This window comes from Paroedura picta, chromosome 10, assembly GCF_049243985.1.
Source record: "Paroedura picta isolate Pp20150507F chromosome 10, Ppicta_v3.0, whole genome shotgun sequence".
Classification (NCBI taxonomy): Eukaryota; Metazoa; Chordata; class Lepidosauria; order Squamata; family Gekkonidae; genus Paroedura; species Paroedura picta.
Window position 1 is genome coordinate 29,300,100 of NC_135378.1, and position 26,772 is coordinate 29,326,871.

Sequence of the window (26,772 nt, forward strand, 5' to 3'; positions counted from 1 at the left end):
CAGCCACTACGCAGCTTCCCCACGGGCCTTAGAGGTGGCAGGTCTGCTTGGCAGAGCGCGGGGAAGCCATTCCCGGCCCCCTGCCCTCCTTACCGGAGGGCCCGTTGTCATTGTGGTGGCCGAGTGGTGCCACAGCTGCTAGGGAAGGGCCTGGGAGAGCAGGAGCAGCGGCTCCAGGGGCTGGCCCAATCCGGATTGGCCCAAAGGGCCGGACACCACCCGGACAGGGTGGCTGTTCAGGCCCGGACAGGACTGCCCACATGGCTCTTTTAGAAATATACGAGCCACTAATGGATAAGATATTCTGGATGCTGAAAGAGTTTTAGAGTGTTTTTTTTTTTTACTTGGCCATTGAATAAGGCCCTCTGGCTGGAAACGCATTTGGTCATTAGTCATAAGATGTGTAACCATGAATGTTATTCTTGGGAATTGTGCGTGCAACATTTCATAGGTTGTTCTAAATGTGGATTTATGTTCTTAATTGCATTTTTGAGGTAGCTTTTAATCCTGTTTATGTGCACGACGTAACAAAGATATTTTTATTGCAATATTTAATGTGCTCAGCCATTGGGTTCCTAGCTAGGTCTTTGGGGTACTTGGACTACATTCTGACCTGCCAGCCGCAGGGGAGGCTTTCAACCGATGCCTCAGTGAGAACGGGAGCCTTGATTTGACGTACAAAAGACTCGCCAGTGTGACCTGTGTACAGTGCTCCAAAGTCTCTCTCATGTGAGTTTCCCGCTCTTTCTGGCAGGTGATGGTGCCAACGACGCCAGCATGATCCATGAGGCTGATGTGGGGGTTGGAATCACTGGCCAAGAAGGCAAGCAGGTAGGGAACCATAAAAAAGACGTGTTGCTTATGGATCCATCTCACGAGGAAACATGCAGCTCAGTGGATTTGCCAGTGGGATCAAAGGCTGTGAACATGACAACTTGAAGCTTCAGAATCCTAGGCCAAAAGCCCCACCCCCACCCCTCCAAGTACACAGAATAGCATTTTTAAAAAATTCCTCCCCTTATCAGGGTACATGGAGGTGACCGTCATCTGTCATCTAGCCTAAGGTGAGACACTGTGACTGGTCCATGAAGACCCCATGAGACTCATTCAAGCAGGGATTTGAATCCCAATCTCTGCTCTGGTGCAATTCCATAATGAAAGTGCTGCTACTACTAATCCCAGGTTCTGCTCTAAGTCACCAACCACAGAGCCATACTAGGCTGTTCATTTCTAAGTGCCCGGGAAGCCATGAAGCAGGGGAGGCCAAATTGGGGCTCTCCAGATGTCCATGGACTACAATTACCATCAGCCCCTGCCAGCATGGTATCTGACTGCCTCTCGTGCTATATAGATTACAGCTCCGTGCTGTCTTATGTCTCTGATTCCAAATGATCTTTTGATCTGCACATTGAGGTACTGAAAGGTGAGGTGTTTCTCCAAATCTGGGCATTCCGACATTTTTGGTTTAAGGAAGGACACGCTGAAGGGAGGAAGCAGCAGATGGGAGGAAGGAACTGCGATGGAAGGGAATTTGGGTGAGCAAGCAAGAGGCAATGGAGCAGGAGCTAGGAATGTTGTGGGATTATGCCTGCTCTCTTCTTGTCAGCTTCTAAACTCCTAAGAAATCAGACCCCACCTTAGGAGACTATATCCTGAGATCAAATTTCCAGAGAAGGGTCCACCTGTGAACAGTTTCAGGAAACGTCTCCTCTCTACAGTCTCTGGGTAGTCTGTGCTTCCTGGAAGCGCTCATGTTGAGAGCGTGTATTGTCTGCAGGCCTCTTTCCCACTCACAGCACTCAGTAGGAACACTGTGACGGGGGAACAGCGATCGCAAGGTTACGGCAATTTCCGTAATCTCTGAAACACCGAAATTGCCAAAATTCATCAGTATGAATGCAGCTTGTTTCCACACGTATTCCCAAGGGAACAAGGATCAAGACCTCAATGTTCTTAGGTGGAAATTAACACCTCTACGGATGATAAAGTAACCAATTTCTGCAATGATCCTTATCTGCCAGAAATGTTGAAGGGAAGATGTATGGGTTTTTTTTTGAGATTTTATTGTTTATTGTTATTATATATAAATGTCTGTTTTTTGTTTGCTTTCAGGCAGTGATGGCAAGTGATTTTGCGGTTTCACAGTTCAAACAACTGAACAAATTGCTGCTTGTCCACGGCCACTGGTGCTACACCCGACTCGCCAACATGGTCCTCTATTTCTTTTACAAGAATTTGGTAGGTTTCTCCCAGGAACGGTGGTGGCGGTGGCTCCAGGGAATGGACAGGAAGGGGGACAAGCAGACTTTGACAGCCGAAATTGCCCCCACACTCCTGTCTTGGGTGGAAGGTCACTGCTCCAGAGGCGTTTAATAGTCAATTCAAAATGGGGTGTGCCAGAAATGCCACACTCTGTCACCATTAATGAGGGATTGTTACTATCTGGCTTGATAGTTAGGAACCTCAGCATACCAGAGGGATGTTTTCTGCAGTTCTGGCTGAAGGGAGGGGAGTGAGACAGGCTGGCCTTTCTAACCCACCTTTCAAAAATTGAACCATATATGGATTTATGAGGGAGCACCAGATAAGCAGGGATTGGAGAAATAAAAAGAGTTGGTCTTGATACCCTGATTTCCACTACCCAAAGGAGTCTCAAAGCAGGCTTACAATAGGCTTCCCTTCCTCTCCCCACAACAGACACCCTATGAGGTGGGAGGGGTAGGAGAGCTCTGACAGCTCTGAGATCAGGACTGTGGCTAGCCCAAGGTCCCCCAGCTGGCTGCATTTGGGGTAGCGGGGCATCCAATCCATCTCTCCAGTTTAGAGGCCAGTACTCTTATCCGTGACACCAAGTTGGCTCTGAACTTGAGTTGTTCCTAACTCCACGCTTCAGCACACTGGCTCTCCACGGGCTCATGCTGAATGGGCCAACCATTTGACCCTTGGAGGCGTTCTTCTAAAGATCAGTGTACAGCCGACCACGTCTCCAGAAAGCCGGTTTAAGAGGGCTTCCTGTTAATTCAGTAAGATAATCAAAGAAGCCATTAAACAGGAGGATGCCAAAACAATAAAGATAAAACTAAGATAATAAAACAATAATACAATAAAGATAATAATAAAAGTAAGTCAATCAATCGATATAATAATAAAAGAAAATATGACCATAACTATCTACTACCCTCTACCTTGGAGTTGATTTTCAAGCAACCATCATTGACTTCCTGCCTTCAGTTCAAATGTGCCTCCTAGTTTCGGCTTCTCTGAAGGACTTCTTTTTTAGCTTTCGGTGCTAATCCGAGTCCTTCAGCAGAAAGGTGAGACAAAGATGTCAGGAAGTGCATCTTTCACCATGAATCAATAAGCAGGCCATAGGGCCTGGGGACGGAAAAATCAGTGAACAACCCCTAGTTTCATTGATGATGGCTTTGAGTTGGCTTGGGCCTGCAGGTGCAGCCAGCCACAAAAAGATGGCCACAGCTTAGCTGCTGTCACAGAGTGTAGATGGAGGGCGAAGGAGTGCCAATGGGTTTTATCACATTTTGTATCTTTTCAATTGTCTTCAAATTGTAAGCCACCCTGAGCCACAAAGGAAAAGCAGAGTATAAATATTTTCAATATATAAAAAGACCTTTCGCTGCTGTTCTAAGGTGGAGGGAGGTCCAGTTTTTTAAGACTGGCATATTCAGTTTGTGTGTCATCTTATGCGGGGGTCGTCAACTCCCGGTCTGCGGCCCGGTACAGGGCCACGAAGGCCTCGTTCCCAGGCCACCCCCGGCCGTGCCTGCCTCCCCCCCCCCCCGCAGCAAGAAACTCGACAGGCTGTGAGCAAAGCGGCTGCCAAAGGGGCCGCTTCGCTCACGGCCTGGCTAGCTTCTGGCTGCGAGAGAGGGGGGAAGAGGCGGGCGCAGCTGCCGGCATGCGGAGGTGCCACGCATGCGGGTTTGCGCCTCTGCTGGCGCAAACGCTTATGCGCGGTAACACTGCGCGTGTGCGTTAGAACCCTCTGGTGGCACAAACGTGCATGTGTGACGCCCGGGCTGCCGGCCCTCCCCCACCCCCGGAGGCGGTCCTCAACCGCAAAAAATTTGGGGACCGTTGAACTTATGGACTACTATCTGAATCCTTTGACCTTGTTTGCCTTCCCCTCACCACCCATTTGTTCCTTCTCCCTTTTTGTTGTCTCCTTTCATCTTAACAGGCATATGTAGCTATCCTCTTCTGGTATCAGTTCTTTGCTGGAGGAGACATGACAGACATGACAGACCACGGGAGTCTAATTTTTTTCAACCTCCTCTTCACATCTGTACCACCAGTTATCTATGGTCTTTTGGACAAACATTTATCTGCAGAGACCCTTCTCCGAATGCCGGAACTTTACAAGTCCAGCCAGAGATCTGAGGTACAATCCGGTTTGGCTCAAGTGCCTGACTTACCACTTGTGATTGTGTTGCCGGTTCCTCCTGCTCCCCCCCCACCCCCCACATATACTTCCTTGTTCAATTCCTATAGTGGGATCCTGGAAAGAAAGGCAGTGCTTCACAAAGCCTCTAGCCAGGTAAGGTAGGTGGCCTTACAAGAGCAGCTGGAGGCCTTGGGTTGACTGACGTTGGCCTATTATGCACAGCCGCTGAAACGGCGGCATGGAGAACGCAGAGGAGGAAGAAGCGAAGCAAACCGCTTACGCATGGGACGGAACACATTCCACCCCGAATGCGGACCTTCCGCTCCGTGCATAATGCGTCATTATGTTATCAGTAGCTGCCCCGTGAACTGCTGTTGCTTATTGAAGTGTCCTGCCGAAGACAGCTTTGGCAGGGACGCAGGCCATACTGAACACTGAGTGGTAGTGCAGACTGGCCATAAAGGAAGTATTTGGCCAAAGAAGCGCAGCAGGTCAGGATTAGAGGTGGGGGAGGTCACGGAGGCCAGAGATCCCCGAAACTGAGAGTCCTTGGCACAGACTCCGTGTGCAGGTTTCACATTGTCATGCACATAGTCCATGTGCAGCTCACGATCACATGAAGCCTTGCCAGAAAACAGAATGGACAAAGAAAATGTCTTTTGCTGAATCCATTTCTGTTGGTGGGTGGGCAAATGCAAGCCCATTTTGACGGGGAAAATATCCTGATTTTGGAACTTAAAAGTCTGTGCATTTGTCTGCCAACCACATGTTGCTGCTCTTTCTTAAAGCAAAACAAACCATGGTTTGACTTTTGCCTCTTATTTGGGACGCAGCAGATGGGCTCAGAGCCTCCCCAGAGGCTATGACTTCTCTCCTGATGCTGTTCAGGCCTTCTGAGCGCAGCTTTCAGAAGCTCCATAGGTAGGGCCATGGCCACATCAGGAGGTGCCATTTTCTCCCAATTTTTTGGAATTGTATCTCCTGAAGCCAAGGAGGTGTTTTCTCCCATGTTTGTTTTTCAGCCTTATGTATCCTCAGCCTTCTTCATCAACTTAGCAGATGCCTTATATCAAAGCTTGGCTTGCTTTTTCGTGTCTTACGGGGTAAGTTGTGGGAAAGGACATTCTTCCCATTATCTCTGACAGACCCAGTTTTCTTGCTTGCAGCAATATCCCTATATCAATCTTTATTTGACGGTCACTTAGACCAATATGTCATATGCACTTAAAACTGATGGTGGTTTATAATGAAGGAAGGTAATATAAAAAAAAGAGGTTAGAAATCCACCATCAGTAAAACTTTAGAACTTTAAAACATTAAAAGTATTTAAAATGAGCATTAAATACCATGGACTGAATTACAATGTTACAATAGAACTCTATAAGTGCCTTCTGGTTTACAAAAACACCTCACGATTTTATAGCAGAATTTGTCTGTAAGGAGACTTGTCTGCTGATTTTCATTTTGGAGCAGAATCTGAATCTTTTCTTTGGGGGGGATACCTTGGCCGTTGTCCACTCCTGGTTGAATTAGATTACATCTAATAGCATTATGAAAGGGGCTGTCCAATAAGACATGTGCACTTGTTTCTTCCCAACCACTGGCACAAGGGCTCTTTGAGAGAAAGGTCTTTTCTTATAAGGACCCTCCTGCCCAGCTGTGCGCAAACCTCAGCATCCCCCTGGACTGAAATCCATTGGACTGAAATCCAGATACCGGTATGTATAGCTATTGAACCAACATAGGGTGGAGGATCTTGTATCCAGGGAGGATACTTTATTCTGGACAGAGGTGCCACCATTCCTGGAAGAGATGCAGCCCCTTATTAGTAGGTACGCCAGTGACAAGTACCCCCTAAAATGTAAAAACCTAAACTAAGAAGCATGAAGGACATTTGAGAAATATAACATATTAGGATTAGGACAAGAGTAATCAGCTTGTAGCTCTAGGCCTTCAGATATCCCTCAAATATTAGTAAGAAGATAAGTAGAAAAAGGCATAAAGAGGGGCTGTGTGGTCCTCAAAATCTTTTTTCCTTTGCAGATGTACAATATGGACCCCAAGGCTGCCGAGGCTCCGGTGGAAACAGCCATGTTTTTTACTATTCTTGGGCAGCTTATCCTCCAGAGGAAATCTGTGGTATGTGCCGCGTTCTTTCGGTTATGAAGACGAGGAATGGGGAAAGCGAGCCCAGTAGCCCAAGACTGCCCAATCTTATTTCATAGCAAGATGTTATGGGGAAGGGGTTGCCTAAAGCTATATTTCTGCATTTCTTTTTGTCTCACACACACACAGGAGAAGCAGGTTCTTATATGATTGTTCTTTTTTTTTAATTAGACTATGACCCAAGCAGCGGCAATAACTGGAAGTATCATCCTCTATTTCTTATTTTCTATTATCTTTGGTTCGCCGTGCATCCTTTGCAACCCACCAGCCAATACCGACTGGACCATGCATAAGCAGCTGAGCAGTCCCGCATTCTATCTGGTCTGTCTCCTATCTACAATTGTGGCTTTGCTGCCCAGGTATTTGACTAGTTCGAGCTCTGAACTTTGGGGGGTAGAAAGAAATTCACTTCTGTGTGAATGGGTGTTCTGCGGTTCTTTGGCCTTCGCTTCATGCATTCCACAACGGTAGATCCGAGTGAGTCGCAGAGTATGAACTCAGTCGAGAGTTCTGGTCACAGCCAATCCCAGCTCCATGTAACAAAGGCCTGTGCTCTCAGACACCTGCTTTTCACATCCACATTTCTAGTGCTGGGTCTGCAAGAGAGCTTTGAATCTCAGAAGCTTAGGCCGAGGGAGTTTTGTTGTTCAGGGCTTAGTTCTACTGCTTTCTTGTTGCACAACTGTTATATGGTCAGTGCTGTGGCTTAGAAGAGAGAGGTGATCTGGGAGAGGCCGTCCACTGAGTACTCAACAGCTTAAATTCTCCATTTCTTCTCCCAGCACTCTATCTGTCCATCTGCGATACTCCTTCAAACTGCAGAGTTGATCAGGAGCTAATGTGATTGATTCTTCGTACAACAGAATCAATGCTCTACCATGAGATTCTCAAAGTCACTTTGGGCAGTGGGAACACCTCACATGGCTCTTGAGATTCAAATGGGGGAGGGACTCTGAGGTCCCTGGAGGAAGGGAAAAGGCTGATGAAAGACTGACTGCACATACCCCTCAATGAGTCTTTACTCTTCTTGATTCTTGGATGCTTTAGGATGCTTTGGGCTGATCCTGCATTGAGCAGGGGGTTGGACTAGATGGCCTGTATGGCCCCTGCCAACTCTATGATTCTATGATTTCCCCCCCCCCCACCAGATAGCTAAAAAAAATAATAAATACAGACCTTCCTGCAGTCAGAATCACCACGTCATTCTCTTATGATCTGTCCTTTGTTAGTTTCAGCATAGCTGGCAATGGCTGGGATGAAGCAAAGAGCTTCTGGGTTCATGGGGCTTAGTTCTGGAGAGAATGATAGGTGGTACAACCACATGGTTAGAGAAGTTACTTTCCCTCAAGTCAGAACAGGACATTTTCCCAAAGCCATGTCCTCGGGTGTCACATGGAACCCTCGTTTATTTATGCTCTTTATTGACAACGTTTCTGCATTTTTTTATATTCTAGATTCATCATCACAGTCCTCAGATGGAAGCGGAGGAAGACCATTGTCTTATACGCTGTATAAATGAAATAAAAATCTTTTTGTGAATAAAAAATTTTTTTTAGCTGGTTCAAATCTCCCCGTGTTTTAGAACATCCTCCGGTGGTCTGTGGTCGGCCCAGTTCCTTGGGATTCTTTTTGTTTTTCTTTCATCCTAGAGGTCCAGGGCACATAACTGAGCCACTCTGTTCTTTTTTCTTCCTTTCGACCACCGGATGCCATACCGGGGCCACCCTGTGTGCCAGCATATGGGGACCTGACTGGCTGCCAGTAGCCTAGCCATGAAACATCCCCCCCTTCCCTGCAGAATGCTTAGTCCTCAATGACGAGGCAAGTGGGGCCCGTGCTACTTTGCCAGGTCAGTGGCCGTGCTGCTCCCAAGACGGGCCCTCGAACTCACGCTGGCCACTGGGCACTCCCACAAAACCACTATCAGACCTGGACCAAGACGTGGTTAAGTGACCCTCCCCATAGGCCGTCTAGCCAAAACCGGGCTCTCTAGTCAAATGGAATCCCATCATTCCTGGCACTGGAATCTGAGCCACCCCAGGGCCCCGTGGCATGTGGGGAAGGGGTGAGGACAGGTGACATGTTTCCAGCCACCTCCTCCCGCAAAGCTGGACTGGTCAGACAGGAGTTCATATATTGGCAAACCCAGGCTGCAGCATGCAAAGCCCTGACGACTGCCATGGCCAACCAGACAGATCACGTGTGAAGATGTGAAGAAGTATGTGGAACTGAGCTGCAGAAGTGATGTACAGTCTGCCCCGCCCCCACCAATAGAAACAGCACTGGCATCAGGCAATGGGGAGCTGAACTGTGCTGGCACAAATATGAAGCCAGGGACTCCTGGACGGGATGGAGCCGTCCCCACCTAAGAAGCCTTCCAACAGGAGCTGACCCCTCTGCAGTCTGCCCTGAGTCTATACAACCAGATGAAGGTTCCCCTAGAGCAGGGGTAGTCAACCTGTGGTCCTCCAGATGTTCATGGACTACAATTCCCATGAGCCCCTGCCAGAGTTTGCTGTCAGCTCATGGGAACTGTAATCCATGAACATCTGGAGGACCACAGGTTGACTACCGCTGCTTTAACCTCTTTTCCAGCCCAAAGAGCTCCACCAACCTCTAGGGTGGTTGCATCCCTTGTGTGGCAGTCCTACGCGGCCGCTTCCTGTGCCACCAGCGGTCTGGGCTCGAGCCCTGGGAAGCCCTTGGTGTTGCTCTCCCATCCAGCAACAGCACTTCCATGCTGGATCTGTAATCCCCCTCCAAGCCAGTCTGGCCCATTAACAGCAAATAGCCTGGGATTTATTGATAATGGCCTGAGCCAGGATACAAAGGTCAGGCATGACTGCTCCTGTGCCATAGCCCCGAGGATCTAGGGGAGTGTAATCCCCCACCCACTTCCAGTCCCACAGCTGGGAGTGCCCAGGAAAAAGCCTAAGTGGGATCTCAGGGTTCCAGCTGACGGCTAGCACACCCTGCCACTGTTCAGGGGTGCCAGCCGCCAGGAGGGACCTGGAGAGGCCCCAGAAAAAAAGCTCCTCTCCAGACTGCGGAGATCAGTTCCCCTGGACCGAAGGGCTGCTTGGGAGCTGGGTCTCTGTGGCGCATCATCAATTACATATTCAATTCGATCTTTCAACTGACCGTTTATCACAATGGCACCCAGCAGCACGTCATGAAATTAAACAAGTAATCTCACAATTAAAGAGTGGAAAAGCCCCCGGTGGCGATTTCATCCCCCCCCCCAGGACCTACTGAAATCAAACATGGATTGGTGGGCCCCAATTTTAACCTCTTTATTCACATACATCGATCAGACAGCTCAGATTCCCCTTGACTGGGGACTTGGTGTCATAGTGCCCATCTTCAAGAAAAGTAACAGAGATGATCCCACATGTTGAGGACGTCGTATGGAGGGTCCAGAATGTAACAAGCATTTCACTACATTTAAGGTAAGCATTTCACTACATTTAAAGGGTGCGGAAATGAGAGAGAAGCAGATTGCCCCAAGGTCACCCAGCTGGCTGCCTGGGGAGGAGAGGGGAATCAAAGCCTGTTCTTCAGATTACAGGCTGCTGCTCTCAACCACCTCAACAAAATGGCCACTCTTAACTAGGACACCAAGTTCGGCAGGTTGGCTGAGAAATATGGGGGGAATATAATGACCGGGTGGGGGGATATTGCTATATCCCCCTAGGAAATCACAGAATAAAATGCAGGAGGCTGCTAGTGATATGGGAGACAATGGGGATCCGCAGGGCGATCCTGAACAGAGTGACACCCCTTTTGAAGGCCTGTCAATCACCCCCGAACTGCAGAGGGAGGGAGCTGCAAGCTTTGGCAAATCCCAGAAAGGAAGAGAGGAAGGAAGGAACCTGCTTAACCGCAGCTGCTTCGCCCAACAGCTTGCAAAAGATCGCCTCCGTCCTGGGCAGCATGCTGCAGCGCCGACCCAGTTGCACTTTCCACGAGCAGAGGCTGCGGGGGGAACCGGAGAGAGGCGCCTGCCGGAGACGTCAGAGGAGGCGGCCACCGGGTCCTCCTGCTCACGTGTGAACGGGCTACTCTGCTCCGGGAACTGGAAGGCAGGCCCAGCAGCGCTCGGCTCGCCTTGCTCCGCGGCTGGAAGGGCTGCGGGGACCTCCGCGGCGGAGGAATTCTCCGAGGGAGCCGGCGGGATCGGGACTCTTCCCCCGGGATGCGCCCGGAAGGAGACCAGGTCAGGCAGCGCTTCTCTCGGCAGGCTCCCTCCCTCGCTCGCGTGGCTGTTTCCCCTGCCCTTCCGCGGGGCGCCCTGTCCAGAGAGCTTCCCAGCGTCTTCTTCCAACACCCTTCCCCGCTCCGAGAGGAATTCTCCGGGGAGCTTCCCAAAAGGGGGCGGGGGGGGGGCGGGAGACGCCATCAGCACAACCGGTCCTAAAGCCAGTTCCTCAATCGAAGCCTTTAGAAAATCCTCCTGGTCTGCCCGGGGCTCCCGCAGATGCTGTATCGCTTTTGCTGTTTGAACTTGTCGCCACCAGGTGGCAAAGAGACCCGATGGGCCAAGAGCAGAGACTCGTAGTGTTCGAAGGAGCCATAAAGGCCATCTAGTCCAGCTCCCTGCTAGGTCTGATTTTGCCTTTAGTCTACTGAACTGGTGAGTGGGCAGGACCAAAAGAAGGATCCTGAGAGGGCATCCCTCTTAACCAACCTGTGACTCTGTCAGAATCTAACACCCAAGGCTGCCAAGAGACAGAACCTGCTTTCCCCTCCGCTTTATGGGGGGGGGGGTAATATCTAGCTGGAGAAGAGTTCTGATGAGCTCAGAAAGCTTGCCCAGTATTTTCTATCCTTTCGGCTGGCCCAGACAAAAGCATTCGGTTTGTTCTTTGGCACAGAGAGTCACTGTGAGGTCAGGGATAGCTAAAGTGATGCTGGTGCTAGAGGCAAAACCAACCCCAAAGGACAAACTCGCCCACTGTTTTACTTGGAGTTTAAGCCACAAAGAAGTTATCGTGTGCAAGGTCTAATGAAAGAAACAGGGAGGCCTGGCCTCAATGAAGCCGTCTCCTATCTGGTTGAATTGACTAAGAATATGCCAGCCTTTCTTAGTGGTCTCCCATCCAAGTATTGACTGTCAACAGCCCTACATAACTTCCAGCACTCATCTTGAATTCGCTTCAGAGGGGTCTGGAGATTTGACCTGCTGTGTATTTAGGCCTCCTCTGAACAGACCCCAGATTTCCATGGTAGCAGGCCCAGCTCCAGTGACAAAATGTCAGGAACGAGGGAATAAACAGGCAAGGAGCAAGGAGAGGGTAAGTGGCATTTTTAGATCCTTAGATACACCAGTTTACATATATACATATAAAGTTCTATCAAGACAGGCTAAGTAAAAAGGATTAAAGTAGTATGGAGGGTAAATAGATAAGAAATACTTCTAGGTTCCAACATTTTGTAATTGCTCAGTGTTGTAGCTGCTCAACTACTTAGTTGTAGCTAATTTTAGGTCTAATGTTAGTTCTGTTCTAGTTTTCTTGCATTGTTCTAATTTTAGTTCTGTTGTAGCTGCTCACTGTCATTCAGTGAATGGACGTCAGCAGGGCAAAAGAGATTGAACCTGGGCAAGTGCAAAGTAATACATGTTGGAGCCAAAAATCCGAACCATAAACCTACGCTGATGGTGCCTGAACTGGTGGGAACTGACCAGGAGAGAGATCTTGGAGTCATGGTAGAGTGACTCACTGAAGATGTCAACTCCGGGTGCGACTGCAATAAAAAACAGCCAATGCTATGCTGGGGATCACTGAGGAAGGGCATGGAAAGTGAGTCAGCCGGGACTCTAATGCTCCTGGATAAACCTACTGGGCGGCCTCCTTTGGAATACTGCATTCAGTTCTGTTCACCACAGCTCAAAAAAGATACAGCATTGGAAAAGGTGCAGAAAAGGGCAACTAAAACAACTAAGGGGGTGGAACTCCCTCCTTCTGAGGAAAGTTGAAAGAGATTGGGGCTTTTTAGCTTGGAGTAACAGTAATTGAGAGGTGACACGAGAAAGGCTCACAAAATTATGTACGGGATAGAGACAGTAGAGAATGACGTTCTTTTCTCTGTTGCTCACAAAATAAGAACACCTGAGCACTGCAGGAAATGAATGAGGCTTACCACAGATCCAACATGGCTTCTCTGATGGCATTCTCTTTGTTTGAACTTGATGCAGCATTGGAATACGAGGCACCTCGCAAGCTCAGAAATGTGCATTAGGCACGGAACACCAGTTTTGCATTCAAGAGGCTTTAATCTCCGGCACCTTCAGTTAAAGGAACAGATATTTGGTGTGAAAGATCTTCTATGAGAGACCCTGAAGAGCAGCTGCCGGTCAAAATAGGCAATACAGAGCACGACAGACCCGTGATCTGACTCTGCATAAGATACATGGTATGTTGATATGATCTGCCTGCTGCTACTGTCCAGCACCCTAAATGTCACCATTTCAGACTGGATGAAAGAGGAAACAACTGTTAACCTTGTTCTTGTTGCAAACAAAAGTTTGTTTGCAAGAAGTTTAGCCTCAGAGTTGCATGTGGGATCATGATCCATCCCCATTTTCATGTGAATCATTCTGTGCCAATGGTTGCCACATCACACAAGATTTTATCAGCTACATTAAAAAGTTTTGCTTTTTTGGGGAGGTGGCGGGTTTCCCTGATGTATTGTGTAAAGATGAAAGTATTGTATAAGTTATTCCTAGCAGCATGAGTACAAGCGCAGTGTATATATATCGTATATCTGGGCTGAAGATGACTTGGAGCAAACCTTGGTGTGTGTGTGTGGGGGGGGGGGGCTATCTATGTACTGGCGTGCACAGTGGAGAAGCATCAGGATTTCCCACCCCTGACATAACAGCACAAGTAAAGGATGTGAAAAAATCTTCATCTGTACAATCGCTGACAATTACAGATTGTAGGAGGGAAATTATATTGCAAAGAGTGAACAAAATCATTATTTTGACAATCTCTTCTGCTGACTTTTAATTATCTTTAAATTTGGTCTATAGAATGATTTGGGGGGGGAACATGTCTGGAATTTTGGAAATTGTCACTTCTCATTTCGCAGACTGAGCAATTAGAAACATTTGGCCAAAAGAGTCATTAATACAACAAAAATACAAAATGTCTTTACGCTTTATAAGTTCTTTTAACTGTATAAACTGCCCTATCAATAGGTATTCCTTTCTTACTTAAGGACATAATAGTGGATGATTGCAAAAATTGGGATTAGAATTCCAGAACTTGTGGTTCTTTCTTGCATTCGCAAACATGTGTGCCTTGTTCTTGCTTTCTTTTTTTTATATTTCCAATTTCTGAAGTCTGCATTAAACATTTTGTAAAGCAGGTGTAATGTTTTTTAAAGGGACTGAAACCAAAATAACCCTTTTATCTTAAGCGTAAGGAATGTCCTATACTTTGTGGTGATTGAAGCAGAATCACAGGTTATTCCAGTGAAAAATATCCCCAAGGAATAAACCAAATTAAATTCTGTTTTATGCCGCAAGATCTTGTCGTTACAAGAGCCTTAAGTGAGTGAGGCCAGGTTCAGGGAATGCAGTTTAATTGTGTTGTTTATCGAGATCTTTTTTTCAAGTAGTTTCTCTAGGGCTGCCAGCTCTGGGTGTGGAAATACCTGTAGATTTGGGGGCTGGAACTAGGGGAGGGGAGAGCTTCCGTTTCCATGAAAAAAAAATCCCCTTCAGCTACGGTAGGCAATCCCCTCAAGGGAAAAACGAAGAAGTCATGTCAGTCTGCTCTAAGGAAGCATTTTAGCAAGACAACATTGATACAGAAATTGCAGAATCCTGAGGCCGATCATCTTGACCCACAATGATAAAGTTGGAATAGCCAAAAAGGATTTGTAGCAAGGGGGGGGGGGAGATACAAACCCATTGTATTTTAAGGTCGCAGTGTGCCTATTTATTGGGACCTGGGTCAATAATCTACAACAGGGGGAGTCAACCTGTGGTCCTGCAGATGTCCATGGACTACAATTCCCATGAGCCCCTGCCAGCTGGCAGGGGCTCATGGGAATTGTAGCCCATGGATATCTGCAAGACCACAGGTTGACTATTCCTGGTCTACAACATGGCATTTTTAACTTTTGTAATCAAGGTCAAGCTTTAGGTGATCAGTCTGGCAGGGCTGCCTCTATCAATCTGTAGGAGTCTGGGGGGGGGGGAGAACATTTGGCAACAACGTGCTGCCAATTTTGGGGGTGGGGGAGGAACCTTGGAAGCAAGATCACCAGAGTTTTCAGCCATTCTCTGCAAATTGAATTTGGAGTGAATCCTTGTGCCCCCCCCCAGCGTTGTATTGTCTGTACAGCTCATGAGTATCAGCACGAGCAGCCTTTTTATCTGCTTTCACCACAGTGTTCCTTTGTATTCATCATCAAAAACTATAACTGCAATAAAACCCCACCCATTTTCTTCTGGAGACAGAGCTTTCCTAGGGATGTATCCCCCAGGTGGGATCTAGAGATTGCAGCTCATCTCCAGGCAACAGATATCAGTTCCCCTGGAGAAAAGCCCTTCCCCTTAGCTCCCTCCCCCCTCCAAACCCCATCCTTTGCAGGCTGCACCCCCAAAGTCTCCAGGTTTTTTCCAACCCAGAGCTGGCACACCTAAACCAATAGTCCCCAACCTTTTTATCACCGGGACTGGTCAACGCTTAACAATTTTACTGAGGCCCGGAGGGGGGGGTAGTCTTTTGCTGAGGGACATCATCGCTGCCTGAGCCCCTGCTCCACTTGCTTTCCCACCGGCACCCCCTGCTGGGGGGTGCTACAAGCAGCAGCTGCGCAGTGCCATGCCGAGGGGAGTCCCAGCCAAGGTGGCTGCTGGAGAGCACCAAAGGTGAACCGGCGGCAGAGTGGCAGGGCAGCCCCCAAAGTAGCAGCCGGGGAGGAGGAGCCGTGGCCCGGTACCGACTGCTCCACGAACCGGTACCGGTCTCCGAACCAGGGGTTGGGGACCACTGTCCTAAACGTTTCCCATTTGAAGGAAACTTCAGAGGGAGACGAGGCCTGAGGGATTTTTTAGTTAGAGGCTGAACACACTGTGAATTTCTTCAGGTAGATTCAAGTGGGTAGCTGCGTTGGTCTGAAGCAGCATAAAAAGTCAGAGTCCAGTGGCACCTTTAAGACCAACAATGATTTATTAAAGGTGTGAGCTTTCAAGTGCAAGCACTCTTTCTGCTTGCACTCGAAAGCTCATGCCTTAAATAAATCTTTGTTAAAGATGCCACTGGATTCTGATTTTGTTTTGTTGATTTCTTCAGGGTTTTTTTTGGTGCTTCAAAGTAGATCTCCTTCCTATATCAAAACCAGGTGTACTTTAGAACTGTAGAACCTCGGGCAGCTGCAGATCTTTTGATTGGCCTTCTAGCAGTTCTAGAATCTGAACTCCATTGATGTTTGTTGAACAGATAGCAACTATTGTCAAGAAGGAATCATTCTAATGGAAGACAGCAGTGCTTCGGTGACAGGCTGAGATTTCTGTCTCAGAGGATTTTATGCCAAAGTCTTCAAATACCTGAGAGCCATAGGACTTTGCTGTTCCTTTGTCAGTACGGGGCCATCCCCATACGGGGCTGTCCCCAGTTCCCCCTACCCTGCCCCATCCTTTAGCCAAACAGCTAATATTTCTTCCCTCTGGCTCCCAGCTACTGACAGATCCATCTTCTTGGGGATACCCCACATCCGAGGGGGCCGTTGGCCCTCTCGGTAGCTAGGAAAGGGAAGAGGGCATTGCTCTATCGTGGCCTGTAAATCGCAGGCCCACAATCACCTTCTTCTGGCAAATCAACTTCTGCCCATCTTCCTAAATCAAAAGGAGCCACATATTGGTTCATGAGCAGCAGTTCAACTGCACGGATACAGAGCTGAAATCCAATTTCTGTCGCCATTCAGTGGCCCGAGCACAATTCGTCATTTTGAAGTAATGTTTCTTGTCTCTGGAGCTGACAGGATCTAACACAGGTGAGGATTAAGGGATGACCTTTTGTTGAGGGATGGAAATTTGAAAGGTCCTTTGAAATTGGGCATTTTGACATCATCGCATCTAAACATTGTTCTAGTTGCTAGCAGGACGGGGAGGGCTACTGCATCTGCACATAATCATCAGTGACACAGGATTATTTGCCCCAGTTGGTGACCAGAAGGGAGAAGAAGATCTGGTTTTTTATACCCCGCTTTTCACTACCTGATGGAGGCCAAAGCAGCTGACAAACATCTTTCCCTTCCTCTCCCTTCAACAGACACCTGTGGGGTTGGGGGGCTAAGAGAGCTCTAACAGGACTGCTCCCCGAGAACAGCCCTGAGAGAACTGTGACTAGCAAAAGGTCACCCAGCTGACTGCATGTGGAAGAGTGCAGAATCAACCCCGGTTCTCCAGATTAGGATCTGCCACTCTTAACGACTACACCACGCAAGCTCTCCTTGCCATGAGCAGGGTCAGTGGGGCTCCCAGCGCTGGGTTCGGAGGTCAGCCTGCTCTACGTTGCCCCTTGATTCTGCCTGCTCCTGCTCCAACCCCTCGCACGAGTTCCAACAGACAGGGGTTCAGCCACTCACGGCTCCTGCACTGTGCTCCGAATTCCCCTGGAGAGGAGTTTGAGTGGAGCAAATGCAGTCGAATCCTGTGGGGTCTCTCTCAGGCTGAGCATGAGGAGGTCAGTGTACAAATCCCACAACGCTGGTTTGTCATGAGCTAACTTCCAGAGCATCTCTTTTACGATCTGGTTGAATCTTTCCACAACCCCATCCATTTGGGGGTGAGAGATGGAGGTGAAAACCAGGCCTGGCCGATTGGACCTCTCAGGGCTGACATGAACGGGGTGCCCTGGATCTATTGTGCATACAATAGATAATGCACTTTCAATGTACTTTAGAAGTAGATTTTCCTGTCCCACCCAGGAAAATCCAGCTGCCAAAACACATTGAAAGTGCACTGTCCTATGTGTGTGGAACGAGCCCTGGTCTGTGACGTTCTTGTATCAGAGACGAGGCTGCTCTCTCTGTCTCTTCATGGTCCTGAGGAGAACTGTCTCTGGATACTGGGTGGCATAGACTACCAGCACCAGCAGAAATTGGATTGTGTATAAACGTATTAGAAACTCCATAAGGCTGAGATTGCTGCAGCCACTGAGTCTTGTCCCTCTATTTTAAGAGGGACCACGTTTCACACGTTCCTGATCAACCAAGTTTTGTCAGCAGGGGCCTTGAATACAGAAATACAGCTGTGGCAGCTGATAAAAGAATTTAAGAATGTTGTGGGTACACACACATTAGTGAAAATACTCGTACTTTCAGATTAAAGTGCAATAACCACTTGGAGTTAAAACTCTGCCTGTTACCTGTTCTTTAACTGAGAGAGACCCTTTATTTATTCATCCCTCTGAGAGATCTCCCTTGTGTCTCCCTCTGAGAGATCATCAGTGTGCATGCTGACCATTCTTTCTTCAGAGCCAAAGGATTTTATTTGAAACTTAATTCTCAAAAATTTCAATATTTAAATGTAAGAGCTGATTGGACCTCAGAATCTGATGTTTATTTCTTAAATTTAGACACAGTCCAATGGTTGTTGAGCACCCCCCCCAAACACAGAAAGTTGTCTGTCTTGCCTATTATGCACAAGTATGAAATGAGGCTAACGTCTGAGTCTGTTGATGTTGAAAGATTTTGTAGGACAGCATTTATTTGGACTTCAAATCCTTGAAGATATGATAGCAAATGAAAATTAGCCATTGACGTAACGTCAGTCCAAAGCAAGAATCTCAAACTGTGTTTGTGAAAAGCTGCCACCCAAAAACCCCTATAATTATCTAAAAAGATGGATAATATTCATTTTTGCCCTTGAAGAAATGGAAAATTATCTTTGAATGAGAGACCTGATGGAAAAGGTTAATGAGATCAGTCTGTATCACTGTACTTTGTGGCCTTTCTGGGCATGGCCAACAGCTTCCCCTGAAGAACTGTAATGGCCCAGAGTGATTTAAATATTAGACTCGGATTGGGGAAACTCAGGTTCAAATCCTGACTTTGGTTACTGGTGACTCTGGGCCAATCACACACTCCCAGCCTAACCTACCTCTCTGGAGTATTTTACAGATAAAATGGAGGAGGGGGGGGGGCTGAATTTAGCCACTTTGGGTCCCCATTGGGGATAAAGGAGGTATATAGAGTAATTATAAATAAAATAAACACAAAGATTGATGGTTGGGATGTTTTCAAACAGGAGATTCTTTGTTTGGTTCCAAATTCTGCCTCAGGGGAAGTAGGGAAGGTAGGGAATAATGGTCATTATTAAGTACTTTAACAGCAGAATGACTGGCCATCATTCGGGAGTAGAAGTACTGGTGATCCATGCAGTATAGAGTTTTCTTAAGATGAAAATGCAATATAAGTTTATCTTATGTAATTAATATGTATGTAATATGTAATTATTAACACTCCAGCATGATTAATGGTCAGGCTGATTGCTTATCTCTTTGAGATGAAAAGGGTGCAGCAGACTTTTAAAAATAAGTATTTTTAATAGGGAGGTACTTTAAAAAAAAAAAGAACTGATGACAAGATTTGGTTGCCAACAGGCCTGGAGAAATGCCTCTTCTAAAATGATACTTCCTGTGAAACTAGCATGCTTTATCTAAAAGCAAAGAGTGTATTTGTTCCCATTTGCAAATTTCATGGAATAATTAATTGGTGAATTGGCTAAGGCTGCTTTAATCAGAGCCAAAAGAAAATGTTTGAACCGAAAGACGTCTGACCTGAAAAAGGTTGTACAATAATTCCATCCAGTTTCCTGGATTATTTGCATGAAAAACTGGTTTGTAGTATAATACAACGTTTTGGAATTTCGGTTTTGTTGCCATACCAATGTAGAACACTGTAATATTCTCATGATAGAGTGACAGCTTGTTATTTCCCCAATGTCAGAGAATACTTGGCTTTCTGTAATGAACCCACAACAATGACAACTTTGTGCCAAGTATTTTTAGACATCATGTACATCATGTGGCTGTTTTCGTTATGTGTTCCTTAATCTGTCTCTATCATGATGTACAATAGAGCACTGCTTTTAAAGAAGCACAACCTCTTACTGTTATCCGAAGGTAGTCCTGATCCTAATCTGATGGGAGTAGTGCATTTTGCTAGCACAGAATCAGAGAATCATAGAGTGGGAAGGGACCTCCAGGCTCATCCAGTCCAGCCCCCTGTAGAATGCAGGACACTCATAACCACCTGTCCAGCGACAGTGACCCCAACTCCTTGCCTGGATGATGCCCTCCCCCAGATTATTTACAGCTGTTCATAGTTTAAGATAATGCACAATAACATTATTCTTTGAGCTGCAGTATGAGTTTTCAGCTGCCCTTTGAGATAAATTCTATATTACATCCCTTTATGTTCAGAATAAAAACCTACAGTCTAAATCTATAAGGAGATATTCTGGACATAAACTAATATATTGAATCAACCACTAGAGCTGGGGTGGCCAACTATGGCTCTCCAGATGTCCATGGACTGCAACTACCATAGCCCCTGCCAGATGGTAATTGCCATCCATGGACACCTGGAGAACCACAGTTTGGCCACCTCTCGACCAGAATGGAGAACAGATTCTCCATTCTTCTCTCCTCCACCACTTTACCTCTGGCCATCTAAGGGAACTCTCTCTGTTGTTCATGTCAGACCAGACTAGCTGTGCTCAGTCTGTGATGCTAATGCATGAGAGGAACCAGGATGGCTGGAGTTGAGTGGCCCATGAAGACAAAGCAGCAGAAGAAAATGATCTTGCTTTTTGCGTGGAGGACTGGGCATGCTGCCCTGGGCTCCTCAAAGTCATCCAAAAGAACTGATTAGGTAATGCGGCCTCAGTGTTCTGCTCATGGGTTACCCAGGCTCTTCCGCACACTGCTCTGTCCCTGGCGCTGACTCCTGAGTTGGGATGACCAGCTGCACATTGCAGTGATTTTACCTTCCAAAATCTGCTCTTGGCTGCAATTAGCACTTTCCCAGCGTGTGCTGTCATCCCTCGTCAGCATTTCTTGCTGAGTGAATGATTTGCAGTGGCCAGAAAAGCCATCGGAGATTGCTGTCTGTAGCAGAGGGCCTATTCTGCTGTACAGATCTCCGTGGAGCCAAAGCCCCTTGACCACTGGTTTTGAGCAGGAATGTCGTTCCTGCACCGCCCTCAGCCAAGATGGGGACAAGGGGACAGCCTCGAGAGTCAACATGGTGTGGTCGTGGTGTTAAAGTGCGGCTCACTCTAATCTGGAGGACTGGGTTTCATCTTCTAGCCAGCTGGGTGACCTTGGGCTAGTCACTGTTCTCTTTGAACGGTTCTCTCAGAGCTCTCAAAGACTCGCAGGGTATCTGTTGTGGGGAGAGAAAGGGAAAGGTACTTGTAAGCCTCTTGGGACTCCTTTGGGTAGTGAAAAGCAGGGTATTAAAAAGACAGCTCTTCTTTTAATGGAAGGGGAGGTGCTGGAGGGCACCCCAGTGTTGGGGAGCAGAGAGTGAGTGTTCAAATGATCCACCTTCTGCCCCTTCTGCCCAATGATGCCTTGATGGGGCTGGGAGAAGGATCCCTTCAGTGCTTTCCTTATCCTTGATCCTAGGGCCTCACGGCTTGGGGGAAAGCACATGGCATAACTTCTTGGGGGAAAGCACATGGCATAACTTCATAACTTCTCCAGCAAATTCTCAGCAAGGAGCCAGATTCATGTACAATTGGACAGCTGGGGGCTTGGAGCCAGGGTGGCCTCACCTAGAAAATCAGGGACGTGTGTGCAGAGGAGGCCAGACTCTTCTGCATCTCTTCACTGGATACAATGTGGGTCCAGCCCACCAAACTCCTTTGCACTTGCAACAGGAATGTGAGCATCGTGCTTTCTAGGAAGATGTGAAGGAGTCCTTTGGACTTTCCCCATCTGCGATTGAGTAAATGCAAAATTTAGATATTCGTATTTCGTGTGATTGTTCAGTCTGTCTGCCTACTCGATGTATTAACTCAGTTACGTATCTCTATGATTCTATGTTTCCTGGGTGTAATTTTGCCATGTGATGATGCGTGCTGCAGAATGGAACGTGCTCTGTGCCTTGGCACCGTAAGCAGAAATGATGCATACGGCCCTTGATTATCTCAGCCACGGATGTCTGCTCCCCTTCTTCCTCCTCTGCCTGCAAAAGAGCCAGCCTGATAAGCAAGACAGGCAAGATATGAGCCTGTAGTTTATCGTGTGCATTCCGAGGCTGCTTCTTTTTCGGGGCAGTCCCCAATTGTCTTCCCCCTCATCCCCTCAAAACAGCTCTGGGAAGTGGGTCAGGGAGCACAGTCCATTTCTGTCTCCTCCATTTTATATCATTGCACATACGTAATCAGAAGCTCAGCAGGGTCAACCCTGACTAGTGTTTGGATGGAAGACCTCCAAGAAATACTAGAGTCATGGTGTGGTGGCTGGCAGTTGCAAAGCACATCCATGTGTCTCTTGCCTGGGAAACCCAACAGTGAGGGGGGAAAATGGATTTAGGATGTAAGCAGAGCAAAACCCAAACAGATTGATCCCTAACGGAGCTCAGCTGCATAAGTAATAAGTTCAGAGTTTTCTAAACCCTTCCGAATAGTGGCTAGCTATTAGGTGCAAACTCGCTTTCCATCCTTGTGTTTCACTGAACCAAAAATGACAATTCCCTGTTGCTTTTAACATGTATTTGGATTTCAGAGTTCTGAAGCATGGCAGGGCCACTGCAGTGGGTCCGGTCTCGTTGGCGCCGCTTGATAACCAGAAAAGACAGAGTGAGTGGCAGGCTCAGACGAGAACTTGCTTCTCCAAGATGCAAAGGGAGGCCCCAGAAGGCCAAAACACCCAGCAAGCACAGAATAATCATACCATGCCTGGACTATTTTCAAGATGAATATGAAAAAGCATCAAAGCACTACAAGAAGAACAAAATTCGAACTACCAAATATACGTTCTTCACATTTATACCGAGAAATCTGTTTGAACAGTTTCACAGGTAAAGTTCAGTTCTGTGAAATTCTAATGAGACGGAGGGTTTTTTGTTTGTTCTAAGGATCGTGGTCTCAGATGTGAATTTACAGTCCACGCAGGACATGTGAAATAGTTCCCACGGCGTCGTTTTCTGGATCAGCGCTCCCTTTATGCCTCACATTTAGGAAGCAGGACTCAAGTACAAAATATGAAGTGACAATTGGTCCATAGTTTTGAGCCTACCAATGTGGCTATAGCTTCCTGGAGACTGTGGGGGCGGAGGGTCACATTCAGGATGGGGCTCTTCCTCCTGACACACCTGGTGTAAGGAAGGGACGGAGCAAACTGCAGGTTGATTTGGTCTCTGGCAGGGGGAAGGGGTTATGGGCACCCTTTTCCTTTTTCTCGCTCTCTTACCATCTGCCTGAATTTCTTTATGCAAATCCTATTCACCTGGTCTTACTCCGATAAGACTTTACACCTAAAAGAAGTCACAAACTCTTCTAGTTTCTCCCTTTCCCCTGCTACTGTTTGTTTTTTTAAATTTGACTCTCTGTCTATGCTTTTTCCCAACTCACTGGCCTTAATCACAAGGAGGTTATTCTTGGGGATGGTTTGTAGCTCAGTGGAAGAGCCTCTGCTTTGCATGCACAAGGTCCCTGGCTCAATCCCTGGCATCTCCAGTTAGAAAGGACCAAGCAGTAGGTGATGTGAAAGGCTTGCACCCGAAACCTTAGAGAGGGGTTGCCAGTCTGAATAGATCATCTTAGCCTTGCTGGACCAATGGTCTCATTCAGGATAAGGCAGCTTCATGCCTGAGGAGACCTTGCTCATAGTCCATAGAATAATCACAGGTCATGGAAGTGGGAGTGTCTGACTCCTCCCGTTCTAAGCCAGTCAATAGTTATAATAAGTCACTTCCTCTGTTTCCTGCCCAGTTACACATCCTCTGAAGGGCCAGGGGCAGAACTTGGATGTCCTTATTGACTCAGCTTTGTAGCTAGAGCTACAGGTTATGCCAAGGCCAGGTCCCTTCTGTAAAGTTAGAACTTCATAATAAGATTAGAACTTCATAGTAAAGTTAGAACTTCATAATAATGTAAATAAAGGCAGGGTTGTTATCATTTCAAAGGTCCCCTTCTCCTCCTTAGTCACCAACTGACTGGCAATGGTTAAACTGGATACACCATTTCATAACAGCATTTTTCAGTACTTAGGAAAAACACCAAATGAGTTCTTATGTACTTCAGCAGCGATGAAACCCCCTTTTTTGTTATCACATACGCAGTAATGTTATAATGTCATAAACACTCCAGATGCTATAGGGTAGCGATCCCCAACCTGTGGGCTGCGGACCACATGTGGTCCTTCGACTAATTGGAGGTGGGCCCCGAAGGACGCCTTCTCCCCCCCCCCCCCCGGCCCTTTACTTCACCCCCCCAGCCCTTTACAACACACTTCATTGTTGTGGCGTGTCTGTATCTTATTTTGAAGGGATGTTTAAACATTACCATAGTGATCAGAGAGCGCTAGGGCAGTGGTTGAGAGTAGAGGAGTAAACTACCCCCCCTCCACCGGGCCTCAGTAAAAGGCGTTGAGTGGTCCCCGGTGATAAAAAGGTTGGGGACCACTGCTATAGGGGAGAAGAAACAGCATGAAAGCATGGTGTCAAAACCGGAAAGGAAAGGAAAAGAAAAGAAATGAAAAAAAATTAGTGGATTGCTCAGGGGACAGCCTGATGGGGTGGGTGTTCTTTCCCACAATATAAAAGGGTTTTACACATCCACATCATGCCTACTTCACAGGGCTGCCCAGTCAATTCCATAATATCCCTCTTAGAGAATCCTTTCCAGGACCCCCCTCCTGCAGCCCTCTCCAAAGAACTGCTGATACAATGGTTTTTACAGAAGAAAAAGTGCATTTCTTTATCTGGGACCTTGATACAGAAAAGTGGCTTGATACCATATGAATATATCAACATTCTGCATGATCGCTAAGTAATTTTCGAGGACAGCAAAGGGCAGAGACAGGCCCTCCCTCTCTTCACATTCCGCCATAATTTCATAGACACCTTCCCAATAGGTAATCAATCGGAAAGTTGTAATCATTTCCTTGAGTATCACTCCATCAATGTCAAAACCTAAAGTTAACTGCTGTTCTTTCACACGTGACGTATGCAGATGTTCCTCATCCACGGTTCATCAGCGGATCCCAACTTTATTGTCTGTTCTTTTGCTTTCTTTCAGAGTGGCCAATTTATATTTCCTATTTATAGTTATATTAAACTGGATTCCAGTGGTTGAGGCTTTTCAGAAGGAAATCACCATGCTACCTCTCCTGGTGGTACTCACCGTTATTGCTGTGAAAGATGCTCTGGAAGATTATGGGAAATATAAATTAGACAAAAAGCTAAACAACTTATTGACTAAAGCCTACTGTAGGTAAGTCACTGAGGACTGGAACGGGATTGTTGTGTAGGGTTGCTGGCTCCCGGTTGGGAAACAAATGGGGATTTGGTAGCCTGAGGAGCTTTGATGAGAGGACAGACTTCAGTGGGGTATAATGCCACAGAGTCCATCTCCCAAAGTGGCCATTTTCTCCAGGTGAACTGATTTGTCATCTGGAGATCAACTGTAATCCCAAAGAATGTCCAGCCACTTTTCCCCTCACTGGAACCCAAAGGACCACCTATCCAGAAGCCTTTCTCAACTCTTTTACCATTGAGAAGCCCCTGAGACCTTCTTCAAGCTTCAAGAAACCCCAGAAATGGCTAAATCATGCAGAACATATTTGGGAAGCATAACTGTGTACACACCCCTTGGGCCCCTACCCTTCCCACCTCTTCCAGGCCCATCACTGGCCACTGGAGGGGGTTGACATGACCATACGGAATTATAACACCCAATAAATCTTTTAACAAATTTTAAAAATATGTACAAAATTGATTGACTCCCACACATTTAGGGAACCCTGCCAGGACTGTTGAGAATCCCCAGGGCTTCACGAAACCCTGGTTGAGAAAGCCCCACTTAAGCGTTGTCCCCTCACAATCCACTAACTCTGCTCAAGGCCTCAGTTCTGCCACGAGCATTGACTGTGGTGGGGCCCACCTGGTGGAATCATCTTCTACAGCAGGTGCAAAGGGCAACTTCTCCAGCATGGCTGTTTAACCAGGATGCTAAGCCAGGAAGTTGTCCATAGCCAGAGTAGGGATTGGAACGGGGTCTCCCCGATGCCAGTCTGTAACCCTCACTAGACTATGATTCTCAGGAGCCTTTAATCTTTTCCAAAAGGCTATGTTGTATGGGAAGCATGTTGTATCACACATTCTGGGAGGCTTTATTGAAAAACTAGCTTGGGTTTGCACTTACAGAGTTTTGCTGTTTCCTTGGCAAGGAACGTGTTCAATCTTTTCTGAAAGCAAAAAATGCAATGCAAACATTAAGGATGAGCAGATTCTCGGTCAGCATTCTGTCCCTCTGAGTGCAATTGGTGTGTTCGAGTCACAAAGGCATCCCCAGCTTCCAGAGGCAGAGAGTTTGAGAGGTTTTATGGCATGTCAGGTATTTAGAATAGCATCCTTTCCCTTTGTTTACGTATTGGTTTTGAAAGGAAGCGCATCCACCCCCCCACACCTGTTTTTCAGAAATGAAAAAGCATACATAGACAAATTCTGGAAAAACATAACCGTTGGAGATATCATCCGATTGTCATGTAATGAAGAGATCCCTGCCGACATGGTGTTGATCTATTCCACGGATGCCGACGGAATCTGCCACCTGGAAACATCCAGCCTTGATGGAGAGACCAGTTTGAAACAGAGACAGGTGGTGAGAGGATTTGAAGACCAGGTATATCCTCCCCCCATCCATCTCTAATGCTTCGTAACACCTAAGGGTGGCAGTCTGTGCTCATGGCCACAGCTGGAGACCCCTCTGGTGGAATCTTCTAAAGCAGATACAAAGGGTTACTTCAGTAAAATGTTGGATGTTTTGCTAGGCAGCAGTCCAGCGGGTGTTTTTTTTTTAATGACTGGCCTGTTTTTTCTCATTTGGCTAGTGAAAATGGAAACATCCCCACCTCCATTCAGTTCAGTCAGAACCGTGGCTCCTGGGTGTTTGGATTATGGGCAGCCCCTGTAGCTTTCCGGAATGCTGGATCGATTTTAGGTCCACTGCT

General features: G+C 47.1%; 2 protein-coding genes across 5 annotated transcripts in view; both read left to right on the plus strand.

The window, feature by feature from the left end:
• Positions 1–8,128, plus strand: part of LOC143820023 (phospholipid-transporting ATPase VD-like) — a 38,271-nt gene extending 30,143 nt beyond the window's left edge. Inside the window, exons 16-22 of the mRNA XM_077302392.1 lie at positions 755–831; positions 2,113–2,238; positions 4,199–4,399; positions 5,425–5,505; positions 6,446–6,541; positions 6,740–6,927; positions 8,023–8,128. Of these exons, the coding sequence (XP_077158507.1) occupies positions 755–831; positions 2,113–2,238; positions 4,199–4,399; positions 5,425–5,505; positions 6,446–6,541; positions 6,740–6,927; positions 8,023–8,083 (830 nt within the window). The 3' untranslated portion in view covers positions 8,084–8,128. The remainder of the gene's footprint in view (positions 1–754; positions 832–2,112; positions 2,239–4,198; positions 4,400–5,424; positions 5,506–6,445; positions 6,542–6,739; positions 6,928–8,022) is intronic.
• Positions 8,129–10,424: 2,296 nt separating this feature from the next.
• The window catches only part of LOC143819843 (phospholipid-transporting ATPase VD-like), a 57,080-nt gene continuing 40,732 nt past the window's right edge, over positions 10,425–26,772 (plus strand). The window contains exons 1-5 of one of the 4 annotated variants that reach the window (XM_077301894.1): positions 10,425–10,784; positions 12,765–12,982; positions 22,324–22,618; positions 24,840–25,034; positions 26,240–26,444. In XM_077301894.1, coding sequence (XP_077158009.1) covers positions 22,335–22,618; positions 24,840–25,034; positions 26,240–26,444 — 684 coding nt within the window. In that variant the 5' untranslated portion in view covers positions 10,425–10,784; positions 12,765–12,982; positions 22,324–22,334. Of the gene's footprint in view, positions 10,785–10,816; positions 11,863–12,764; positions 12,983–16,066; positions 16,577–22,323; positions 22,619–24,839; positions 25,035–26,239; positions 26,445–26,772 lie in introns of those variants that run through there. The other 3 variants (XM_077301895.1, XM_077301896.1, XM_077301897.1) reach the window with 3 other exon arrangements.